Consider the following 20,781-nt stretch of genomic DNA (forward strand, 5'->3'; position numbering starts at 1 on the left):
TCGCAAAAGTAGCAGTAATGTCCATCCATCCATTATCTGTACTGCTTCTCCTCACAAGGGTCGCGGGGCGTGCTGGAGCCTATCCCAGCTGTCTTTGGGCAGTAGGCGGGGGACACCCTGAACTGGTTGCCAGCCAATCGCAGGGCACACAGAGACAAACATCCGCACTCACAATCACACCTAGGGGCAATTTAGAGTATCCAATCAACTTACCATGCATGTTTTTGGAATGTGGGAGGAAACCGGAGTGCCCGAAGAAAACCCACGCAGGCACGGGGAGAACATGCAAACTCCACACAGGGAGGCCGGAGCCGGGATCGAACCCACGACCTCTGAACTGTGAGGCGGACGTGCTAACCAGTCGACCACCGTGCCGCCTAGCAGTAATGTACTTTATTTAATTTTTATTTAGTAATTCTGAACATAAAAACACAACAGCCAGGGGGGTGACAAACATAGAGGCAAAGAAATATATGACAGAAATATAAAGCGTGACATCATCAGCAGGTGCGAAGAACCCGATTCAATCTGGACATTTCAAAACAATTATATGAATATTCTCTCAGTCCGGCCCTCGGCTTGTCGCAATTTTTTTTATTTGGCCCACCGTCCATTTGACTTTGACACCCGTGGTCTCGGCCAATGAGTTCAAAAGTTCTCCACGGAGAAAAGAGTGGGGTGTATAGTTCCAAATGTCCCCAGCAGAGGGCACACTCCCTGTATGGTTGAGGTTTCAGTCAGTCAATAGTTTTGTAATTTTCAATGTGAAATTACCTGTTTTAAAATGTGACGTGATAAGACGGCGCATCATTAAAACCACCAAGGAAATAGTTTAACAAAAATGAATAAAGAAGGTGCTTAGAATCAGAATGGGCGGAGTCAAATGTTTAATTCCACCCCACGATGGGCCACGCCTCAAACAGCTCTCTGCAGTTAAGCATACTCGGCTCGATTAAGACACTACATGGTGGAAGATCATATCCTTTTTCTGTTTGAGATAATTGAGACGCTCCCTAACTTGGCTGCGAGACAACAACTTCCGGGTTGTTTCAGGACCATCGAGCTTGGAACATGCTGACAGACATTAACAGATGAGCCCAATTAGTTAAACATCAGTGCCAACCCCTTCGTGTGACCGAGTGTGCAGTGAAAGGTGCAGCATTAGAATATGTAAATAGTTTCAATAGAAATAAACAAGGTGGAACAGTGGAAATATAGCGAGACTCCCGGTCCAAGATGGCCACTCTGCATGTCGTTTCATTTCTCTCAGGTTTATGTACAACATCTAGAGCGCGTTCAGAAATTCACTCCGACGCCTGCGCACTACTTTGCGATTGCATGTGTTCTGAGAGGCAGAGCGCTCCCTCCCTGTTAATTTCCAAACCCGGCGTATTTCTGAACCAAACAGCAGCTCGTGCTTTAACTGTTTCAATTTGTTCAGCCTCACCCGCTGGCGCACCGTGTCCCAAATTGGAGTACCTAGAGCGCGCACGGCACTCCGTTTTTGGTGCACTTTGAATAACCGAACGGTACATCTCAACAACGCTCTGAATTTCCGAACGGTCGGAGTGAAGCAATGCGCGCTTGGAGTTATTTTCAAACGTGCTTGTAGGTTTCTGGTGGGAGGTGCTAACATGTTAACAGGAGCGAGAGTCTTGGACATTGGTGTAAATCGAAATGAGATGAGCCCATAAACGCATGCGATATCTCTTGACATTGATTGTGTAAAGTCACCGGTATTAGCAGTTTTCAGCGCATCTTTTCGCTCATATAATGATGAATATCAGCAGAGTACTCGTCCTCTCCAACTGTTTTCGGATCCGAAAGCAGCTGCTGCGCTGTATAAGGCCAACATATGTCCGTTGTTTCCCACTGCAGAGGTCTATTAAAACGTGTTCAAGAAACCTCGCTTATGCCAAAGACTTGTTCCTCGGTCAAGTTAACGAGGTAACATCAACAATATTTGAACGTATGAACGTTAAACCAAATGATTTTGTTTGAAAGCATGTAAACGTTTAAGTTACCTTGGTAATTATTCTTGCTCTCATACACAGCGACTTCATAACAGGAAGAGATGAGCAACTTCAGCTGCCTGTTTCTAACTTGCTCCATATTTACGAATATTGTATTCATAACTCAGTTTCTCTCTTTTAGGCCGAAGTATTTCCCTTTCCAGAAATTGGAATAGAAGACTTAGAGGAAATCAACCAGCTTGTGGCTCCTGTGGAAAAATTCTTCAGTGAGGAAGGTGAGGGTAGTAATAAGTGATTACTAATACGCAGTGGTTAATTTTGCCGTGTCTGGCAAAAATGTGCCAGGTCTGATATTTGTCCAAAGGTACATGAGTTTTTGCCTAAGTTTAGACCGTGAAAAACAGCATAATGTTTCTTTGCAAACGGCTCATGACAACGGCAACAGCATGCAACGAAAAAAAAAAAAATTTCAATAAATTTCCATCCAAAGCATGTTCAGGCGAAACACTCAAAGTTTGTAGTCGATCGGATAAAATCTCTTGGAGGAGTTTGTTAAATAAAATATGACCTCTAAAAAGGGCAAAAATATCGGCCTATTCCAAAATAAAGTCAAAAATGGTGGACACTAAGATTTAACCGATGGCTATAAGATACTTTTTTATAGGTCTTGGGCTGTTACAAATGTCTCCAAACTGTCACAGATCTAGGTAAAATGTAGAACCATGAATGTGTCCTTAAATATGTGTAGGAGGATCAACAGAGACATTTTTTTTAAACAAACACATGAAATCTCACCAGTTTTTATTTTCATGCCAGGTCTAATGTGTGCTCAAATTTTCACGAGTTTTCGCCCAGATTCAGAACCCCAAAAACAGCATGATTTTCTCTTTATGAACAGTGCATCACCGTGGCATCAGCGTGCAATGAAATAAAAATATTTCAATAACTTTTCATCTTAAACATCTTTAGATGAAGCATGCAAAGTTTGAAGACTATCAGATAAATGTTCTAGGAGGAGTTCGTTAAAATATGACCACTGTGAAAGTCACAAAATGTTGTGACAATTCCAAAGGAAATTCAAAATGGTTGACTTCCTGTAAGGTAGAGATTTTTGTAGGTCTTAGGCTATTACACATACCACCAAATTTTCATAGATGTAGGTGAAACGTACAACCTAGAATCCTTCGTAAAGCAGGAATTATGAAACGCAAAGTTTGATGCTCAGCCCCTGTCATATAGTGTTTCAAAAACTAAAAATAATTTTCCCTATTGTTGTCCCACGTGTTCAGATAGTACAACTCAAATTTGTCAATCGGGTGAACCATTTCGGACTAGGGGTCAAATGCATGACCCCTGCAAATTTGCACAAATGGGCCAAAATTGTCCATTAAAATACTCATAACTCACTTCCTGTACATGTTTGGGCATGGGCACCAAAGAATTTTTGTAGGTCTGAGGGTGCTACACATGCGGCCCAGTTTTTGTAGCCGTAGGGCAAACTTACCGGGACTTTCCTTTGATGACAAAATTGAGGGGCTCTTGGGGACCCCGTTTTTGAGTACTCGAGTATGCCGACTTCAAAATATCAAATTTGTTTGCCAGGCCCGATGTGTGTGCAAAGTTTGGTGAGTTTTTGTTCATGTTTAGTCCCTCAAAAATGCCTTAACAGAGAATAATAATAATAATAATAATAATAATACGAATTTCTACGGAAACAATAGGGTCCTTGCAGCTTACAATAATAATAATAATAAGAAGAATTTCTATGAAAACAATAGGGTCCTTGCAGCTTTCGCTGCTCGGGCCCTAATAATAATAATAATAATAATAATTTCTACGAAAACAATAGGGTCCTTGTAGCTTTCGCTGCTCGGGTCCTAATAAGAATTCCTACGAAAATAATAGGGTCCTTGCAGCTTTCGCTGCTCGGGCCCTAACTAGAGCTGCGAGCAGCTATAAAGGGCCCTTGCAACCCTGGCCACGTTGGGGTACTTGCATGTCGGAGTACTTGCAAATCGGGGTACTTGCACATAGATCACAACGGCAACAGCGTGCAACGAAAAAAAAAAACTTTCAATAACTTTTCTTCTTAAGGATGTTTAGGCGCAACACTCAAAGTTGTAGTCGATCGGTAAAATGTCTTGGAGGAGTTTGTTAAATAAAATAGGACCTCTACAAAAGAGCAAAAACTTTGGCCTATTCCAAAATAAAGGCAAAATGGCAGACTTCCTGAAAGATTTGGCCTATCGTTATAAGATACTTTTTTGTAGGTTTTGCGCTGTAACAAATGTTTTCAAACTGTCACATCTAGGTAAATTGTAGAACCGTGAATGCGTCCGTAAATATGTGGAGGGGGATCTATAGAGACATGTTTTTAAACTAGCACAAGAAGTCTCTACAGTATTAATTTTTATGCCACGTCTAATGTGTGCACAGTTTCACGAGTTTTTGCCCAGGTTTCGACCCTCAAAAACAGCATCATTTCCTTTATGAACAGTGCATCGCCGTGGCATCAGCGTGCAATATAATAAAAATCTTTCAATAACTTTCCATCTTAATGAAACACAGAAAGTTTGAAAACGATCTGATAAAATCTCTAGGTGGAGTTCGTTAACATATGGCCTATAAAAGGCCAATATGGGTGCAGAACTTCAAAATACAGCCAAAATGGCGGACTTCGTGTTGGATTTAGCACACGATTAAAAAAGACATCTTTGTATGTCTTGGGCTGTTAAATATGCCTCCCAATTTTCACAGATCTGCATGAAACGTGGAATCGGAAACGCTTGGTTAAAAATTTGTAGGTGTTGCTATAGAGCTATTTTTGAAAAATAGCACAGGAAATCTCTAAAATATTTATATTCATGTTCATCAAGGTTTAGACACTCCGAAAAAGCATCAGTATTCATGGAAAATGGGCTGTCACTTACATGATATACAGCGCATCGCCACTACAACATCGTACAACGAAATGAAAAGATTTCTATAAGTTTTCATCTTAATCATCTTTAGATGAAGCATGCAAAGTTTGAAGACGATCAGATAAATGCTCTAGGAGGAGTTCGTTAAAATATGATGTCCTGTTAAGTTTAGCACATCGCTACTAAAGACGTTTTTGTAGGTCTTGGGCTGTTACATGTACCACCAAATTTTCATAGATGTAGGTGAAACGTACAACCCAGAATCCTCCGTTAAAAAGGAATGATAAAACGCAAAGTTTGATGCTCAGCCCCCGTCTTATACTGTTTCGAAAAAGTAAAATATTTTTCCCTATTGTTGTCCAATGTGATGAGATGGTACTACCCAAATTTGAAGTCAATCGGGTGAACCATCTCGGACTTCGGGGCAAATGTATGACCCCTGTAAATGTGCACAAATGGTCCAAAGTTGTACATTCAAATACTCATTACTAACTTCCTGGACAACGAAATGAAAAGATTTCAATAGCTTGTCATCTTAAAGGGACAGTGGGGCCGGGATGGCCATGTTTTCACTAACAAGTTCATTTGATATATTTTTGGATCAGGAAAATAATAAGAGTTGGCGTTTTCTATTTTATCCATTCATTTTTGAGAAATTAGGAAATAAGTAACTCCATGAATAACGCCCCTTGATAATGAGCACAATGGCGCGCCCCCTACCGTTCTAGCCTTGTTTGGCCGGAGTCACGCGAGGGACCGATTCCAAACTCTCCATTGGAAATCATTGTACTTTTAATGCTTATAACGTCCAAAAACGGCAATCAATTGGCACCAAAATTTATGTGGACATCTCTACTAATGCCCACTTCAACATATCAAAAGGATTAACCTCTCCGTGGCTGAGAATGAGAATGAGGAAATGTGGAAGTCAGCAGAACTACGTAGATTTAGGCTGGGACGAGCGCACACTGCTTCTTTGCTTAAAAAAACAAAACAAAAAAACACTGCTTCTTTGCTTTAAAAAAAATAAAAATAAACTGCCTCTTTGCTGGTCACGGTTAGGTCGGACGGGCGAGCCTTTAAACACCAGTCAGGATATTTACAGGATATTTACAGAGACTGAAGTGGGAATGAGTACACAGCTGATGTTCCACCTCTACCACCTGGAGCAGTATCCTGGAGCGGTGAACCGACAGCGGGGGGCGTGACATGCCTGTGAATTTTGACAAGCAAGTCACGCCCTCATGGAACATCAGCTGATAAAGACAGGTCACAACTACATCAGTGACACTCTGATGAAGGCGGAAGTAACACGCCGAAACATGTAAGGTAATTAAACGACAAAAAAATCACTATTGTCTGTTATAAATGAACCAATCAATATATAGATAACAAAGTAGACAAAATGAACTTAATACAACTAGTTCAGTGTGTACCCCGCCTACAGCCCGAAGACAGCTGTGATCGGCTCCAGCACCCCCGCGACCCTCGTGAGGATAAAGCGGTATAGATAATGGATGATGGCGTAGTCGGGAAACTTCAGTTGAGCGTTTTTTAATCACCCCAAAATTGCACCAAGAGGTGAAAAAGATATTTACAGTGAGGACTCAGGTGACAAAATAACAGAAATCAAACAAACCAAAACAAAAAAAAATATTTACAATGGAATTCCAAGAAAAAAACGATTTCAAAACGTTTACAAGTTTAACTTAACTTTCACTCTAGCAGCCAGTCAAACACAATGCCACTAGGCTCAATGCTCCCCACAAATGAATTTGGGTCCCTTTTAAATACCCTTAACCCCTCCTTCCGCGCAAACCATTTAACAGATGGTAAGGCAGTTATATATCAGTTAATAAAAAGTTGATAATGAGTAAAATAAATCAATGTTGTCTGCATCATATACAATTAATCTTCTCTTCACAGTTACTTTATTCACAGTAAAAAAAAAAAAAAATCATGAAATAATACACCAAACTGTTATAATGGTGTAGTCCCTGGTCAGGTGTCCTCCTGAAGCGCACCACCGAGATCTATTTAGGTCACGATCACGAGGTGACTTGGTTTGGGTCTGTGAAATCCGTCTGACTGAGTCGGCAGCATGCAGGTCAGCGTGTCACGTGTGTGTGTGCACTTTTGTACCTATCCAAGAGTGGATTTGGGCATTGTTGGAGCCAGTATTTGAGTATACTGTAATTTTGGCTTTAACTCAATCAGGGTGAGCAATTGTGCCACCTACTGGCCAAATTGTGTTCAAGCCGGTAATCATTATAGTGTGCACACAGGCTTGTGAACACGCTTAGTTGATTGAGACAGGTGCGCTCGATAGGAGCAAAGTTTTGATGTAAAACTATGTCAACCGCGCCTGGAGGTAGTTTTGGTTTTTTTTTGGTTTTGATTTAACACAGCAGTCTATTTAGATTATTAATTAGAGAGCAAACAAGTCAGTCCACACACAACATACACAATCAACACAATTCACAATTACATATCATATACATGGACACACACTTAAAAACAACAAACGGACCTTGGAAAGAAAGTGGCATGGAGACTGAAGTCATCGAAAAGTAAGACAACATTCTTTATGTCTGTTGGAGCGCGTTGACATTGTCCATCAAAAATGAATGTGGATCTTGTTGGCCTTAACTATTGGCAAGGAAATTAAGGCTACAACAAAAGTTGACATATATCATGTCTAAACTTTGGATTTAAGAATACCGTATTTTTCGGACTATAAGTCGCGTTTTTTATTTTTTTTATTTTTATTTTTTTTTTCGTCGTTTGGCCGGGGGGGCAACTTATACTCTAGAGCAGGGGTGTCCAAATTTTTTGCAAAGGGGGCCAGATTTGATGTGGTAATAATGTGGGCGGGCCAACCTTGGCTGAGGTTCTTTATGTACAACAACAATAAATTTAAACAAATGTTAGCAAGCCATTCTGTTGCACATTTGCTTTTTTTAATCATGTGTTTTGATTCATTTGAAACACGCATATTACATGCAGTTGAATATTCACTTAACTTTTTTTTTTCTTAAACAGAAGTAATTGTACTCTTGAGTGCAAATTACATTTGAAACATGAAATACATCACCATGGCAGTTCAACGTTCACATAACTTTTGAATAATAATAATAATAATAAATGACATACTGTATGACTTATTGTAAATGTCAAATGACTTGCCTGCATTAATGTGATGGGTGATATTAAGATCTGGACTCCAGCACAAAGGCCAGGTCTGGCTCAAAGGCAGCGGTATTGATGCGCAAGATGTCTCGCAAGTGAGAGTCCGTTAGCAATGTCCTCACATGGCTCATATTTAAGTTCATAACCAAGAATGTCCATCCATCCATCCATTATCTGTACCGCTTCTCCTCACAAGGGTCGCGGGGCGTGCTGGAGCCTATCCCAGCTGTCTTTGGGCAGTAGGCGGGGGACACCCTGAACTGGTTGCCAGCCAATCGCAGGGCACACAGAGACAAACATCCGCACTCACAATCACACCTAGGGCCAATTTAGAGTATCCAATCAACTTACCATGCATGTTTTTGGAATGTGGGAGGAAACCGGAGTGCCCGGAGAAAACCCACGCAGGCACGGGGAGAACATGCAAACTCCACACAGGGAGGCCGGAGCCGGGATCGAACCCACGACCTCTGAACTGTGAGGCGGACGTGCTAACCAGTCGACCACCGTGCCGCCCTAACCAAGAATGTCTTCTCACACAAATACGTCGACCCAAACAAGCAGAGCATTTTCTTAGCAAATGCTCAAATCTCTCGAAACCGGTCCTTATCCAGCTGTCGGTAGAAGTTGGCGAGAGAAAGCTGCTGGTGCCGACTGCTACATTCACACCAAACGTGGATGGTGCGTTTCTGGTGGCGCGTTTGTATTGAGTCAATGTAGTTCACACGGTAGGCGCGGTTGCATGCAGGGTGGTGCAAATGATGCGTTTGGAGTGGTGGGATGCGGAGCGAACGAGTTAAACGAGTCAACTTTTTGCCACTCCGTCTCGCGGCAGCCAATCGGCATCTGGCATACTAGTCTCACACACAGCCAAACAGTGTCCTGTTCACTCGGCGGCTTTTTTTTTTTTTTTTTTTACTATTCTTGAACTTTACCAAGCCAGCAATATTGTTAGCATTAGCATAGTGTGTCGGCCATTTGATTGTGATTGAAAAATGCTGTCGTAGTCTACTACCAAGCAAAGCCCCTGCCCTCTCCGCTGTAAGCGAATGAGCGCCTGCAGCATTCAAGATTCAGATTTCCCGCGGTCAAATGCGAGCAAATCAAGCGACTTGTAACGCTTCCTCCGCGTTTGGTGTGAACGTAGCATTAGAGTGCTGCTGCCCTCTAGTGGGTAAATGAGGAACAGCATTTAGTGTAACCTACTTCATATGCTGCTCAATTTATTAAGTCTATGTGCGGGCCAGACGTTATGGGTTTTATGACAGAGGCTGCCTTGATGAAATTTGACCATGGGCCGCATTTGGCCCCCGGGCCGGACTTTGGACATGTCTACTCTAGAGCGACTTATGTGTGAAATTATTAACACATTATATCGTATCCCTTTCCTTTTCAAGATCAGCAAACAATACACCAAACAACCACAGGAGGGCGTTCTAAGGCTGCATATAAACCTGCATTACATATTGGCTTTACAATGGGCTGAATAACCTGTAGTGTGTATCATTTCACATGTTATTGCAAACCACATAAAGAAACATAAAGATAAATCCTAAAAGCTATTAAAATGCATGAATAATTTAAATGGCTAAAATGCAATATTGTGGTAAGTAAGTAATTAAAAGCTTATACAAACAGCTAAACATTCACAAACTCCACAGACTCCAGGTGTGCAGCGAAATTGCCTGTTTATATTGTGAAATTGCACAAGAAACAGAAAATACTATCAATCTATCCATTACATACACATGTATTTTTATAGACATGAACAAGAGCCTATGCTAATGATTAGCTATCGCGATTAGCATTAGCGATTATGTTCAGTCAACAACCCACAAGCATCCACAATTCAGCTCTATATAAGTGTTGCATGCTCATTACACACAATTGTCTAAATTACTTAGACGATGGTTGAACAAGAATGAACCCAAAACAGGCAGTTGCAGTGCCTATAGCTGTGTGTGTGTGTGTGTCATCATGCTGCCACACATGTAAGGAGCAGAGCGCAGGAGACTAACATAGATAATTACGACCAAATACATAAATACTTTTGGAGACTTGGAAACATTCTACATGGTGGACGATAAATAAAAGACTTATTTCATCGATCTACAACCAATTTGGTGAGTTTAGTTATCTTACCACTTTCTTGTCTGCTACATGTTGCTAAATGTTACTATCGTAGCTCGATGGAAATGATGTGTACTAAGCGCTAGGGCTGGGCCGATATTTCTATATCGATATGTATCGCGATTGACACGTGATCGATACCAATAGAAAATGCCTTCGATAAATCGTTCAATAGAAAAAAAGAAAACAAACCCCATCGCAGCATGGTGCGTGATGTAGACAGCGCGCTTCCGCCTCCAAACATGAAGAAGCAGCGTTTAAACCAAAGAAGAAGCAGCTTTTAAACCAACGAGGAAGAAGCTGTTAACTCAACGGAGCATGCTCGTGGGCCGGTGGCCGTACACTGCGCTCGCGGGGCCGGCGGCCGTGCGCTATGCTCGCGGGGCCGGCGGCCGTGCGCTATGCTCGCGTCCAGCGAGCGAGCGCCGTAACTTTGCTCAAATAAATGACCACTCGACTCAGTTCAACTCTTACAATTAAATTATATTATGCATGATAACCCTATTAAAAACCCGTGGATGGAGCCATGGTGTACAAGTAGAGGAGTTATTGTCTTTGACATGCTAGCAGTAGTTAGCCTTATCCGACACTGGCATCGCACTCAAGGTAAAATCAAGCAAGTAAAATATGAATGGACTATGGCAATAATGAGTCTGCTAAAAAGTTAAAGTAGTCCTAAGACGGTTGGTCAACGATGATGTATGCACTGCAAGAGATTATTCGTTCACTTACATTGGATGAACATTGAATGAAGGCTAATATATGTGTGTCAACTACTGCTTTGGGCTAGATCTAATGCAAATAAGCATTTACAATGCACTGATGGAGGACAGACTGCACATTACACTACATTGCGATGTACAAAAAACAGTTAACTTTTATTTAAAGAAAATGTTTAAAACAAAATCAATAATTATCAACATTGACTGATATGAAATATTTAGATTGTGACAGTTTTTCAAACATTTCTCAGCCCTTCTAAGCACATTATCTTTAAAATGGAGTTTATCTAATCTTTATATCGACCAGTTTATTTCACTCTTTCATAGTTACTTTGACCTCTTATTAAAGGTTAAGTATTATGTTAAAATAAAATAACCTAAATGTATTTTTCTTTGGGTCATTATTTTCAATAGTTGAAAAAAAAAATCAATATATATCGATATCGACCAATATGAAACACTTATATCGTGATATACTTTTCAGTTATATCGCCCATCCCTACTAAGCGCACAATTAATTTCCTCCAAAAAATCTCCAGTGCGACTTTTTCTTCTTTATAATGCATTTTATGGCTGGTGCGACTTGTACTCTGGAGCGACGTATTGTCCGGAAAATGGTACAATGGTCCGGTACATGCTGTATTGACGCATGGATGCAGGGAATGCTGCTTGTCTGACGCATTGAATTGTGAATGTATTTTGGTTTGGAACGGATTGGCCGTATGTGGATTGTGGAATTAATACATTGTAATGCAAGCCTTTTGATGCTGTCGACGCTGTGATCTAATTGTGCATCGTGCGTAAAGGAAAGCCCTCCCAAACCTTGTGTACAGCAACGCATTACACTTGCTTGTGCAATAAAGAGAAAATGTCTCTTAATGGGGAAATAAACAAGCCACCAAATGAGGAAGCTACCAAAGCAACTGTGCAACCTCGAAACCCAAATGAAATTAGAAGTGAAATGCCACTGATAAGGGAAATAATACATGAGGAGGAAGAAACACTTGGTGCTACTGGTGGGAGACCCAACAGGAAAATCAAACCCACAGAAAAGGCACGCCTCGCTCAAACTGAAAACTCATCAAGCAAAGGAAAATAAAAATGAAATACTTAAAGACCAGAAATATGATGGAGAAACTCTTGATTGACTATGGAAAAGAAAAAAAAAAAAGATAAAGGAGAACATTGCCGTCTACAATGCTTTGGAAGTTGACATTTTAAAGCTGCATGAGTCCATTCATATTCTTCTCCCTGATGAGGAGACAGAAGATGATATACAACTATGGCACTATTCCTTGCTTTAAAAGACTTAAGGAATTGTAAACAAATGGTTGGATAAAGCTGCTTCTTTTCTCAATTGCCCAAAGGTGGCGCCAGTGAGAATGTATTTCATGAAGAAGATGGTGGCGGAATGTCACTGTCTAATAGAAGCGCCACAAGCTCATCAATGAAAAGAACAGCTGAAGCCAAAAAGGCAACACTAATGGCATGTGCTGCCAATCTTAAGAAAAAACAGGAGTTGGAAAAACAAGAAAGAGACTTGAAATACGAATTTGAAAGTAAACAAGCTGCTCTCAAGGCTCAACAAGAGGAGCTTGAAATACAAACAGATATAGAAGCTGAAGCTGCATTGATAAAAAAATTATCAACATATGAAGAGAAACGATACTCAGACCGTTCAAATTACATCACTGAAGATGATGACGATGTCGAGGATGACTATGATGAGGACAGTAGTAGTGATGAGGATGATACTGATGAAGACAATACTGATGATTCCCAATTTCATGATGCTTCAGAAAACGTTTTAGCAAAAATCATGAAAAGACAGAACAAGATAACTGAAATGTTAATACAAGAACAATGGCACACAATGCTTCCAGACAGAGAAGTAGGGCTGTTCCAAACGATTATTTTTCTCCCGATGAATCTATCGACTATTTTTCCGATTAGTCGATTAGTCTAACAATTTTTCGACTAATCTAGCGATTATTTTTGACTTGGCGATTATTAATTCCAAAAAACACTTCTGAAAGCTTATTTAAATTCTTTGTTTATTAAAGTAAAAAAAAAAAAAACTTTTGAAATTGAATGAACAGTGACATCTCTTTTAGGAAGGCATCATGTGTGAACATGAATGAGGTATTTATCTATACATAACGATAAAACAATGTGTGTGTGCATGTGTGAACAGCCCAAGTAAAAGAACTAACAAGAATAAATAACTAAAAAATAAATAACATCAGTTTGCTTAAACCTGAAACAGACAAAGCACTGCATACTTAAGTATTATAACAATGAAAAAGCACACATATATTAGTACAGTCTATGGTTAACAGGCCAGTGTTTCCTTTAGGTTTTTTTTTTTTTTTTAGCTGCGGGAGCAGGACATCATCCTAAATATACGATCTGCATGCTGTGCTGCGCCCATTGCACAGAGAGCTTTCCGGAGCAGATAACTAATGTCGCGTGTTACTGTTTATAGGTACATAGAGCAGCGGAACCAAAATAACATTACCTACAAGCACCAACACAATTTGACTGGAGTGAAATAGCTCCGCGAACGTTAGCTACATAATGCACAAAGTTGAAACACAACACGGCGTAACTTTGACTGCCACCCGCTGCTTTGAGAAATCAAACTTAACGATGCACGTTAATACGTAGGACACAACAGCAATTTCAGTAAAACCCGGGGATATTGGTTAGTTTGCTGGGCTTAGGATACTCCAGCTTTCTGCTTTCTCTCGTCTTTCAGTAGTACTCCTGAGTGACATCGCTTAATGTTCGTTCATGGCTGATGGGCTGCTGTGGTACGCCAACTCAGCTTTACAGAGGGTGCAGACGACTAACTCGCTCGACCTTTCGTTGAAGTATGTCCATACTTTAGATGTTTTTGTCCGCTTTTTTTAGCGGTATCCGGCGCCTACGCCATTTCTACTGTGCGCTTTGTTTACAACTGACGCAATGCACGTGTTGACGCATTTACGTCATCGACACTTGAGCGTACGTTCGTGCTGACGTATTTTACGTCATCGACGCTTGACGTCGACGGTGTGTTGTGCGTCGCGACGTATTTACGTCATCGGCCACGTCGACTATGCTAACTAGTCGGGACAGCTCTACAGAGAAGTACCCATTTTCAGGGGAGATCCATTAAATTATCTATTATTCATTAGAATATTTGAACACACAATAGAAGAAAAAACAGACAGCCATAGAGACTGCTTGTTCTTCCTAGAACAATACACTGAAGGCCACGCCAAAGAGCTTGTAAGAAGTTGCCAATATGGAGATCACAAGAAAGGGTACCTTCAAGCCAAGAGGCTACTCAAAGAGAACTTTGGAAACGAGTTTTTGATTGCATCTGCATACATGGAGAAAGTGTCCAAATGGACTGTCATCAAAAGTGAAGACAGAAAGGCGCTGCATACATTTGCAGTTGTATTATGTGAAAGTCTCAACACTATGAGGGATATTGAATTTTTAGATGAAATGATTACCCCATCACAAATGAAGCAAGTCATACTTAAACTAACTTACAGGTTAAGACAGTGCTTCTCAAATAGTGGGGCGGGACCCCCTGGGGGGGCGCGGTGCGATGCTGAGGGGGGCGCGTGTAACCCTGGGGAACATGCTTTGTTTCCGCCGTACTACAATAACATGTTATTGCACATCCACTCCAGCAGTTGGCAGTGAAGCTCTAATTGCCCATTGTGCGCAATGTGTATTAACTCCACGGTATAGGTTTGCTTTGCAACGAGCTGGCGATAAACAAACCCTTAGACAACGTGAAGACATTTTTAACGGGGATGAAAAGAAAGGCGGAGAGAAACGAAGATAGTGATTCAAAAGAAAGTCACCCGAAAGCAAAGACGCGCAAATATGACGAAGCATTATGTAGCGCTTGGCTTCACTGTGACTACAGTGGGAGGCGACGAAAGACCGGTGTGTTTGCTGTGTCTAAAAAAGCTGGCAGAGGACAGCATGAAGCCAAATAGATTAAGGTGCTGTTGATGCACTGAAGACCAAGTACAAGAGCAAAGTTTCTTGAACTTGTTGCATTCATAGAGCATCACGCCGGATGGCAATGGACCCATTCTATGGTGACATACAGGATAACATACTTAAAAGGGAGCAAAAGGGAAGCAAACCGCCAGTGGAAGGGTCAGCCACCTTGATCACAAGATAAACAGTTTTGCCGTAGTGGCTAGCCCTGAGGTCAAGGCAGATAAAAGGCCTGTAAAGAGCTTGAAGCAAGATGATGTGAAACCCACTGTCAAAAGACCCTGTGTATTCTGTGCAGGCGAATATCTGGATGAATCATGTAAAATGAATGAATGTCCTCATAAGGATAAGATTGATTATTTAAAAAACAAGGGAATATGCTTCGGGTCTTTGATCAAGGGCCACAGAAGCAAATAATATCAAAACATCTTGTTGATGCAGTTAAAAGCCAAAACGAGGATAACCCGAATCTTGCTGAACACTATGGGCCAGAGAAAGGCCATGGATACTACCTTTGTGCCAGCCGCTGCCTTGAAGTAAGTGGACTAAAGAGTCATAAGTTATACGGCATACCAAACTTTTATACTGAAGATAAACTCCCAGTGCATAAAGGGCACATCCCAAGGCAAAAGGCCATAGACAAGTGGAAATATCTTGAAGAAGTAAAACTTCCAGACATTGATGGAACAGTTGAATTGTTAATTAGAACAAATGCACCACAGCTGATGGAATCCCAAAAGGTTATCAACAGTCAAAAAGGTGGACCTTTTGCGGTTCAAACAGTACTGGATTCTGTAACTAAACAGACATCTTGATGTGTGAAGTGGAAGCAATTCTGAATAGCCGCCCACTGACAACAGTCTCAGATAACCCAAATGATCTGGAATCTCTTACTCCTAATCACTTGCTCCATCTTAAAGTCAAACCTATTCTGCCTCCTGGAATATTCTATCCAGACGATTCATATGCAAGACGCCGCTGTACATCTCGTATTTATTCTGGACAAGATGGGTATCTTCAACTCCTTCAAGAGAGACAGCGGTGGAATTGCACCAGTAGGAATTTCAGGAAAGGGGACGTTGTCTTGGTTGTAGATTCACATGCACCTCGTGGATCCTGGCTCATGGCAAGAGTAGTGGAGACACGCCCTGGGTCTAGAGGATTAGTGTGCAGTGTCCTTCTCAAGACCAGACAAACATTTTGGAAAGACAAATTAGTAAACTACGCTTGCTAGTTCCTGCCTTGGAATAAGGCGCTGTTAAGATAGCAGTTGATTTTGAACCATAGGCTGTATTTGGATGGAGCATTTTATTTATTTTTGTTTTAGGATTTTGTCTCCAAAGTATGTTTTGTTGTATTGTTATGGTGTCTATAACAATAGGGGCCGGTATGTTGGAGCCAGTATTTGTTTGAGTATAATTTTGCTTTTAACTCAATCAGGGTGAGAAATTGTGCCACCTACTGGTCAAATTGTGTTCAAGCCGGTAATCATTATAGTGTGCACACAGGCTTGTGAACACGCTTAGTTGATTGAGACGGGTGCGCTCGTTAGGAGGAAAGTTTTGATGTGAAACTTTGTCAACCGCGCCTGCAGGCTCGTTTTTGGGGTTTTTTGGTTTTGCTTTAGCACAGCAGTCTATTTAGATTATTGATTACAGAGCAAACAAGTCAGTCCACACACAACATACACAATCAACACAATTCACAATTACATATAATATACATGGACACACACTTAAACACAACAAACGGAACTTGGAAAGAAAGTGGCATGGAGACTGAAGTCATCGAAAAGTAAGACAACATTCTTTATGTCTGTGGGAGCGCGTTGACATTGTCCATCAAAAATGAATGTGGATCTTGTTGGCCTTAACTATTGGCAAGGAAGTTAAGGCTACAACAGGCGTCATCACACTTCCGCCAAGAGGGGAGTGCTTAGTCAACAAGGGACATTTTTAGGTCCCCTCTAGGTCATGCTCTAAATCATGCTAAAGATTACAATGACCCATTAACACGTAATTTTACATACACTCCCTGGAGGTGTGAACGATTGGCATTTAAGGCAGCCGTTCAGACTCCAGAATTTTAACAGGTTACTGAGTGCAGAATGTCTCTTTAAACCAATGTTGACTTTATTTTTTAAACATTAAACATTTTTAAAGTAATTGCTTGACTGACTTTTTTCCAATATATTCCATGGCTCAGTCTATACTTCTGAGAATGCTATTTTTCATACCATGCACCTGACAGAAAAAAAAGTATATATCTTATTGTAAAAGTTTTGGTCAAATGTGATTTTGATGTTATTTGATGCACATTATAGGGAAAAAAGGTACTTTTACTGTTTGGAAATAGTAACAGGAGTTACCTCTTATATAGCATAGAAAGACATTCACACTCCAGCATGGATGGAAAGTAAAATAAGCTAAATTAATATGTTTTTTTTTTTTTTAATGCAAATGAAAAGTACTTCTACTCTATAGAATCACACAGGTTCCCTCTTGGCTGGTCAATAGTGACTGGAGTTCCCTGTTGGATTGCACAGAGCGGCATTCACACTCCAGAATCAAAGAAAGGAAAGATAAAAACCCAAATGAAGAATTAATACTACTTTCATAAGATAATTAATGGTCATATATGATTTATGTTTTTTTTTTTAATGAAAATGACATAAGAAAGGTACTTCTATTCTATAGAATCACAGACGTTCCCTCTTGGCTGGTCAATAGTGACTGGAGTTCCCTGTTGGATTGCACAGAGCGGCATTCACACTCCAGAATCAAAGAAAGGAAAGATAAAAACCCAAATGAAGAATTAATACTACTTTCATAAGATAATTAATGGTCATATATGATTTATGTTTTTTTTTTTATGAAAATGACATAAGAAAGGTACTTCTATTCTATAGAATCACAGAGGTTCCCTTTTGGCTGGTAAATAGTGACTGAAGTTCCCTGTTGGATAGCACAGAGCGACATTCACACTCCAGAATCAAAGAAAGGAAAAATAAAAAGCCAAATGAAGAATTAATACTACTAAGTCTCCAAAAGTGTTTATGTATTCGGTCGTAATGATCTTTTTGTTCGTCTTCTCCGCTCTCCTCTTCGTACGTGTGTGCAAGACCACAGGCACGGCAAGTAAATGTATTGAAAGAAAGTAAAATTGTCTTTTTATCATATTATTTTAATTACCTATTTAACAAAACATTAGATTTAACTGTTTAAATTATTCATGCATTTGAATAACTTTAAGGATTTATCTTTTATGTGGGTTACAATAACAGGTGAAATGATATACAGGTAATAAAGTGTTAATAATTTCACACATAAGTCGCTCCAGAGTATAAATCGCAACCCCGTCCAAACTATGAAAAAAAAAACGCGACATATAGTCCGGAAAATATGGTAATACTACCTAAAATATTGATTTTCTTTTTTTATTGTGGAACTTTCCAAGAGGGGGCAGCTTGGGTGTTGTCTACCTATCGACTAGGGACATCCAATACCTGCAGTGGTTATACTCAGCATAAACCCTTTAGGGTTTTGGTTCACTTCAAAAGCTCTCTTTTTGAAAAAAGAAACATAATTAATATATGCTGTTATAAAATGAGGTATATAAATAAAATTGTATTTATAAATAAGAAATATGATACTGTCAAATTGGTGAGCAGACCGTGTACAGTGAACGTTCCAACAATACAGTGAGGCTTATTGCAGTGCTGTGAGCTTTCACGCAATATTGGAATAAATATCATAACATGACATCAATACCGTGATAAAACCAAACCGTCAGCTTTTGATATCGTTAAAGCAGGTTTATCTGATGAAAATTTAATTTCGGCCCACGATAGGATTGTGAGGAAAAAGTTCTGTTTTACACAAAGTAAGCGTTACGATATAAACAAGACCATTTCAGCCGAAAAAAATCCTCTATAAAGCAGCTAATCATGGAGGAGTCATTTACTCAGTGTATGATTAAAAAAAGGGCACAATGGAGCACTATCACTGAAGCGGTCGCGTTCCAAATCGCTAAAGACCAAGCACCCCCATATACAGTGGAAAAGATCTATCTATCCATCTATCCATCTATCCATCATCCATCCATCCATCCATCTATCTCTATCTCTCATTCTCTCTCTCTATCTCTATCTCTCATTCTCTCTCTCTATCTCTATCTCTCATTCTCTCTCTCTATCTCTCATTCTCTCTCTCTATCTCTATCTCTCATTCTCTCTCTCTATTATCTATCTCTATCTATCAGCTATCTCTATCTCTATCTATCTATTATCTATCTCTATCTATCCAGCTATCTCTATCTATCCAGCTATCTCTATCTATCTCTATCTAACTCTATTATATCTGTCTATTGTCTATCTATCTCTATCTATCTATCTCTATATATCAATCTCTATCTCTATCTATACAGCTATCTCTATTTATTTCTATCTATCTCTCAATCTCGCTCTCTATCTCTATCTATTCCGTCTCTATCTATTCTCTCTATCTATCTATCTATCTATCTATCTATCTATCTATCTATCTATCTATCTATCTATCTATCTATCTATCTATCTATCTATCTATCTATCTATATCTATATCTCTATTTATCTATCTATTATCTATCTCTATCTATCTATCTCTATCCAGCTATCTCTATCTATCTATCTCTATCTATCCAGCTATCTCTATCTATCTCTATCTAACTCTATTATATCTGTCTATTGTCTCTATCAATCTCTATCTCTATCTATACAGCTATCTCTATTTATCTCTATCTATCTCTCAATCTCGCTCTCTATCTCTATCTATTCCGTCTCTATTCTCTCTATCTATCTATCTATTCTCTCTATCATCTATCTTTCTATCTATATCTATATCTCTATCTATCAATCTATCTATCTATCTATCTATTGAACTATATCTCTATCAATATCTCTATCTATCTATATCTACTTCTTTATCTATCTCTATCTCTATTCTCTCTATCTATTCTCTATCTATTCTCTCTATCTATTCTCTATCTCTCCTCTCTCTCTATATATATATAGCTGTATCTCTTCTCTCTATCTCTATCTATTCTCTATCCCTATATCTATTCTCTCTATCCCTATATCTATTCTCTCTATCTCTTTTATTTCTATCTCTATCTATTCTCTCTATCTCTATCCATCTATTCTCTCTATTTCTATCCATCTATTCTCTCTATCTCTAGCTATTCTCTCTATCTATTCTCTCTCTATTGATCTATTCTCTGTCTCTATTCTCTCTCTATCTATCTATCTATCTATCTCTCATTCTCTCATTCTCTCTCTCTTTGTCTCTCTTTCGATCTCTATCTCTATCTATCTATTATCTATCTCTATCTATCTATCTATTTCTATCTATCCAGCTATCTCTATCTATCTCTATCTGACTCTATTATATCTGTCTATTGTCTCTATCTATCTCTATCTATCTATCTCTATCTATCAATCTCTATCTCTATCTCTACAGCTATCTCTATTTATCTCTATCTATCTCTCAATCTCGCTCTCTATCTCTATCTATTCCGTCTCTTTCTATTCTATCTATCTATCTATCTATCTATCTATCTATCTATCTATCTATCTATCTATCTATTCTCTCTATCATCTATCTTTCTATCTATATCTATATCTCTATTTATCTATCTATTATCTATCTCTATCTATCTATCTCTATCTATCCAGCTATCTCTATCTATCTCTATCTAACTATTATATCTGTCTATTGTCTCTATCTATCTCTATCTATACAGCTATCTCTATTTATCTCTATCTATCTCTCAATCTCGCTCTCTATCTCTATCTATTCCGTCT

At 39.5% G+C, this 20,781-nt stretch overlaps 1 protein-coding gene across 9 annotated transcripts in view; it reads left to right on the forward strand.

Annotated features, from left to right (window-relative positions):
* Window positions 1–1,234: 1,234 nt before the first annotated feature.
* Window positions 1,235–20,781, forward strand: part of acad9 (acyl-CoA dehydrogenase family, member 9) — a 173,588-nt gene continuing 154,041 nt past the window's right edge. For 6 of the 9 annotated variants that reach the window (XR_015088071.1, XR_015088070.1, XR_015088069.1 and 3 more), the window contains exons 1-2: window positions 1,566–1,947; window positions 2,155–2,248. Coding sequence is in view for 6 of the 9 variants with exons in the window: in XM_086040009.1 (XP_085896135.1) it covers window positions 1,774–1,947; window positions 2,155–2,248 (268 nt within the window). In the remaining 3 variants the exon portion in view is untranslated. Of the gene's footprint in view, window positions 1,271–1,563; window positions 1,948–2,154; window positions 2,249–20,781 lie in introns of those variants that run through there. The other 3 variants (XM_086040012.1, XM_086040013.1, XM_086040008.1) reach the window with 3 other exon arrangements.

The sequence above is a fragment of the Filicampus tigris genome, chromosome 9 (genome assembly GCF_054856515.1).
Source record: "Filicampus tigris isolate MCC_2025a chromosome 9, RoL_Ftig_1.0, whole genome shotgun sequence".
Taxonomy (NCBI): Eukaryota; Metazoa; Chordata; class Actinopteri; order Syngnathiformes; family Syngnathidae; genus Filicampus; species Filicampus tigris.